The 6,000-nt window shown below is 50.9% G+C and overlaps 1 protein-coding gene across 1 annotated transcript in view; it reads left to right on the plus strand.

The window, feature by feature from the left end:
* The window catches only part of plxnd1 (plexin D1), a 71,790-nt gene that overhangs the window by 33,997 nt on the left and 31,793 nt on the right, over positions 1-6,000 (plus strand). Inside the window, 2 exon segments of the mRNA XM_079741786.1 lie at positions 3,830-3,935; positions 5,868-6,000. The exon segment at positions 5,868-6,000 is cut by the window's right edge and continues 7 nt beyond it. Coding sequence (XP_079597912.1) covers positions 3,830-3,935; positions 5,868-6,000 — 239 coding nt within the window.

A 6,000-nucleotide genomic window follows, 5' to 3' on the forward strand; every position in this document is an offset into this window, starting at 1 on the left:
ATCACCAAGATTAAACTAAATAAACCCAAAAAGACAATTAAAATCAAGCGATTAATACTTTAATATCCGAAAACACCTATTTATTTATGCAGTAAACAGTAGGAAGGAAATGAAGGTTGGGAGAAATCAATACATTCCTTATTTTATTCAAGGCTTGTTTGCACAACCCCCACATCGCCTTCTGTTAAATGGGCCAATATATTTATCTCATTATCTGTATTTGTTCCAGTTCACGCAATCCTGAGCAGACTGTCGCTGAAGTCGACTAAAGTACAGTTCTCATGAATTTCTGTCGCTAATTTTCACAAATATTATTATTCGGCTCACGCCGTTTTAAACGGTTCCCTTCCCGCTCCTCTGCAACTCGGGGACCCATAACACTGTCACCATGGCGACAGGGGGACCCGGGATTGACACCTGCACACAAAGCACGGTGCGAGCCAGCAATTCTGGAATCACATCCAAAACCTCCACTCCCAATTTCAGAACTGTTCGCTGAATGGAACTGTTTATCTGGTCCCGCTCCACTGAAGCTAATCACTGTATTAGAATTTCAGAGCGGCCGGCGGGTGACCTGCCGGTCCTTCCTGTCACCATAACTCGCTGACACATTACCCCCTGAAAACATGAAGAAGAAAAACAACGAATCACGTTGCACTTTTTTTGGGCTGATCTCATCCAGATCCCCATTGCTCATTGGTTACCTGTGCCGGGTTGTTTTGACAGCAAACCTATATCCTCCTCTCTGAAGGTGGTGCTGACGAATCATAACATGTCAGTGTTTCTGACGGCAGCCAGAGACTAAGACAAATACACAGCCGTGCCGGCACACGTTTGAAAGTGACCTCATGTGCTAGTCAGCTGCGGCAGGTGTCTGCCGGCGGAGCGGAGGGGCCGAGAGATCACAGCTGTGTGCCAGAAGAAAATGTGCATGGCTGGAGGCTCGGTGCCCCAGCGGCAACGTGTCAACATATTAATTAATGGCATGTTGGGTCGAGAGGCACCCTCCATTTACTAGGGAGGACCTCTCTTGATGTTTTGTCCCCCTCCTGCCGTTCCTCCTCCTCCTCCTCCTCCTCCACTTTCTCATCCACTTTCTCCTCAACCTTCTCCTCCGCCTCCTCCTCCCCTTTGCCCTTCTCCTCCTTGTCCTTCTCCTCCTTGTCCTTCACCTCCTCCTCCTCCTTCTCCTCTTTCTCCTCGTTTTCTTCCTCCTCCTCCAAACAGTTTTAAAGAGCTCTGAGTGGTCAGGCTCATGCAGTTTCAAAAAATCGAAAGATGTGTTTCTAAAAGACACATACAGGCACACACACACACACACGCACACACACACAGACCACACACACACACACACACACACATATCACCTAGGCAGATTGCAGTAAGAGAGACGTGATGGAGACAGGGATAGAGTGGGAGGGAGATGGACATGAAGAGGGTAAAAGAGAGAGACAGGGAGCTATAGATAAGAGGTACTTCATTAGTCCCAGACGGGGAATTAGGGAGAATTAAAGAGAAAGAAAGATACAGAGAGTGACAGGGGAAGATAGAGATAAAGGGAAACAGGCAGACAGAGAGTGAGCGAGAGAGAGAGAGAAAGGAAGAGAGGGAGAGAGCGAGAGAGAGATAGAGAGAAAAAAAGAGTGAGGGAGAGAGTAGAGAGATAGGTTTGCGAGAAAGGGAGAGAGATTTTAAACAGAACTTTATTTCAACATTTTTATTTTATGACGTTATTATTTTAGCTAAACAACCTTGAACAATATATTAATATTATCCTGTTTTATAGGAATAATTAATTTCACCATTAAATGAAGAGAGCATAGAGCCGTTAACATCCCAAGTAGTAGGAATCCAGATCCCTCGATTCTTGTAAAATCTTTCAAAAGTTGCAACTCAGTCTTTTGTTTCACCTCCTGCTATTTATAGAAAGAGAGGGACTGGGAGAGAGAGAGAGCGATGGAGCGAGTGAGAGAGGGAGAGAGAGACACACACACACAGTGACAGAGAGAGAATAAAAGGCACCAAGAGAGAAAGAGAGAGAGAGAGAGAGAGAAATATCAAGTGACAGCAGAAACAAGAGAAAGAGCAGGAGGGAGAGAGAGCTGAATGTTTATTGCCCTCCTCATCTCCTCCAGGGGGAAATAACCAACGCCTCTTTACTAGCCCAGATATCACCCTGCACAAGCCATCCGCCCAGCCAGTGGGCGGGGGCAGTGGCCGAGGAGCCGGGCAGAGAAGGCTCCCGTTGCCACTGTGTCACTGCTCACACTGGGACTACTGGGAGCCTGTCCTCTACCCCTGGGTCACAGCGAATCACCGTCAGGCCCCACACACACGGACACACACACACACACACACACACACACACACACATATACAGATATACGCACACACATCCACACACACACACACATATACAGATATACGCACACACATCCACACAAACACACACACACATATACAGATATACGCACACACATCCACATACACACACACACACATATACAGATACACGCACACACATCCACACACACACACATGGACACACACACACACACACATACACGTACACATAGACATAAATATACACATACGCACATGCACACACACATACAAATACACAAGTACACACACACACAAACACTCACACACACACACACACACGCGGACACGGGCACACAGACACACACACACACACACACATACACATACACACATGTACATACACACACACACACATATACACATATACGCACACGCAAATGCCCACAGACACATACAAACACACACACATACACACGCACACACAAGCCTTGCTTAACGCTTGTAGAAGAACAAAAAGACACCCTTTCAGGGGATGAACTCAGGTTGAACCCGTCCGCTGAAGTGGTTGTGGCAGATTCTTTGCCACTGAGCCGTGCATGTGGCGTGCTGCAATGTCGTTGCCGTGATCCTCGGGTATTCCACCTACCAGGGTGAGGGATGTGGGTTAATTTAATTGCTTGAGTTTGTACGAACACGAAAGCCTGTATTTCCGAGACTCGGTTGGTTCTCGTACACTGTAAAACTCCATACACCCGATCCATCACCGTGACAACCTCCAAACAGACGCTCACCCACTCGCAGTCTGACAGGCCGCGGCGCCGCGGAGCCTCCGAGCGCGCGTTAGCCCCCAAGAGTCCCGCTCTGCGCCTCCTCCCGCCCGGTCTCCGGGGGCGACAGACGTCTATGCATCTTCTTCCCCCAACATGTGTGAGGCTTTAAACTCTCATTAGGAGCATAAGGCCTCTGTCAATCATTAGCTGCGTCCGTATACCGGGGGACTATTTATAATCATCTTTGTGCACGGGGCACCTGACTAAATAAACCCACGGCCTGTGTGTCAAGCTGGAGGGGGGATGGGGGCGGGGGCGGCTTTCCTTCCACTTGTTGGAGGTTGTGTTTCCCTTCACACATTTATATTCAATGTCGAGGGATCTGAAAAAAGCCCTCTGTCCCTGTGTCATCACAAAGACTCACACTGCCACTATCCGCCACTCCTAGTCACTGAGCCTGCAGTACTGCACATCTTGTCTGAATCACTTTGAGGCATGAAGCCTGCTACATTCGTATGGCCCTTCCCAGGGAGACGACGCCATGTGTCTATGGAATGCTCCGTAATTAATAGCTTTAACGCGTACACAAACAGCTCCGAGTCAATGCTTTTTTTCTCTCCCCCCTTGAACCCATTGTTTGTCAGCGCGGGGTTTGTTTTCCTGTTTAACGGCCGCTCGTCGGCGATTAACGGGGGTCCGTCGTGATGTCCTGTGTTTGTTCTTCTCCTTCCCAGGCTGGTGTGTGTCAGCGGGGGCTCTGGCAGTGACATGGTGGACACCGTACAAGTGTCCGTGCACCCCAACGGAGTGGGAACGTCCAACGAGCTCTTCTCGTACTTGGTATGTACCCCCCCCCCCCCCCCCCCCCCCCCATTCCCCACCACCCGAACCAGATTTTCTTCTACTTCACCGGATCGTTCCGCCCCTCCCTCGCCCTATCTCCTCTCCCGACTCTCCCTCTCTTCCTCTTCCAATGTTCTCTCTACTCTCCTCCTCCTCCGTCCCGATCCGTCTTCGCCGCTCCTCGCTGGGAAAACCTCCTCTCCGCTGTAACATGTCGGCTGAGCGCTAACAGATGTGTTTTATGATACCGAATAATGGCAGCGCGTGGGAAATCTTCAAACGCCGGTCAGCACCGCAAACCCACAGTACCGATGTCATTCTGGAAACCGCCGCCAGAGAAAGCAAACATGGGGCTGGTGTGTTAAAAAAAATAAGAAAAGAGAAGAAAAAGAGAAAGAAAAAGAAAAAGAGAAGGGCTCCTTCTCTGAATCCATTTAGTGATAGAGGGAAGCGGGCCGCGTTGGGCTAATTGACCCGGGCCCACACAGAGTCCCCTCGGATCAAGGCGGCCACTAAGGCGGCCAGTGGAAAAACCCATGTAAGCCCTTTTCCCCTCTTTCTCTTTGTTTACGGACAAAGAGTTTCTTTATCGCTTTAATTCTCCAACACTCCGTCATTGCGAGCGCCAGTGGCAGTGGCAGGGGCCCGGGGTCTGTGGGTGAGTCAGCCCTAGAGGGGGGAACAGGGAGGGGCCCTGGAAGCCCTGCTCTTGTCTCGTAGAGACCGAAAAACAACAAACATCGCAAACGAAGGACGGGACGTGGGGACGAGATGCTCAGGGTGAGGCGAGGATGTGGGCGAGAGATCGGGGTGAGGCAGGTGGGCGGCCAGGGGAGGAGGTGGGTAGTCGGGGAGGGTGGTGGTGGTGGTGGTGGTGCTGGTGGTGGTGCTGGTGGTGGGGGTGGTGGTGGTGGACGGGGTCACTGAGGAGCGGGGGAAAAGGGGAAATAAATGGTTTGCAGACAGGATGCTTGCCTCCTGTGCACCTCCTTCCTCAGACCCTGGGACGGAAACATCTGTCTCCTCACACCCACACCGGCCACCTCTCGCACACACACGGACACAAACTTTCACCCACACACAGTTAAACAAACACACACACACATGGGCCTTCCCCCAGCAGTGCGGAGACAGGGGATTTCTACATAATTGCCATGGGAAGAGGAGAAGTGAGATGTGAGATGTTCCTCCGTGGGTCAGGGTTCATGAGGAGAGAGTGAGACAGATGGGGCCCAGGATGGGCCCTGGAATGTTGTTTCACTATAGAACTGGACATGGGAGTTTATCTTCCCCCCTGGAGCTTGCCTGTGCTGCTGCTGTGTGTGTGCGTATGTGTGTGTGTGTGTGAGTGTGTGTGTGTGTGTGTGTGTGTGTGTGTGTGTGTGTGTGTGCGTGTGCGTGTGCGTGTGTGTGTGTGTGTGTGTGTGTGTGTGTGCGTGTGTGTGTGTGTGTTAGTGAGTGTGTGTGTGTGCGTGACAAGGCCGGCACAAAAGGAGCAGTCTTTCCGTTTCCCATCGCATCACTTTATACGTGTTATTAAAGTTCTTGTCTCTAACCTGAGGTAGCGTTAGTTTATTTTTGAAGAGCGCCCCTAAGGCCAGTTGAATTCAGCAGCTCCATAACGTCCTGTGGAGAAGGGGGGTAGGGGGGGACAGCCTTCCCAGTGTTTCACTCTCTTACCCTGTGAGTCAGCAGCTGTTTCAGCAACTCAGAGAAAAACAAGATAGTTGAACCCTATGGATCGCTTTGATTTGTCAGATTGATTCGAGCGCAGCAGAGCAACTTGAAACAGTAAACGTCTGCAAGCAGAGGGGAGTTGTTTGTGGGGAGGGGGGGTTTATATGATGACGTGATGCATCATAAATCCTGATTATTTGGAACATCTCCCCCGCTCCCCCTGCCGCTCCACCTGCTCCGCATTATTCCCAGGTTCCCAAACTGCTGTCCCTGGAGCCCAGCCGGGGGTCCCGTGCCGGGGGGACCAGGGTGAGCCTCAGCGGGCAGAACCTGGACACCGGCTCCCAGGTCAGGGTGATGGTCAACAGCACACAGGAGTGCACCA

The sequence above is a fragment of the Pollachius pollachius genome, assembly GCF_949987615.1.
Source record: "Pollachius pollachius genome assembly, chromosome: 8".
Lineage (NCBI taxonomy): Eukaryota > Metazoa > Chordata > Actinopteri > Gadiformes > Gadidae > Pollachius > Pollachius pollachius.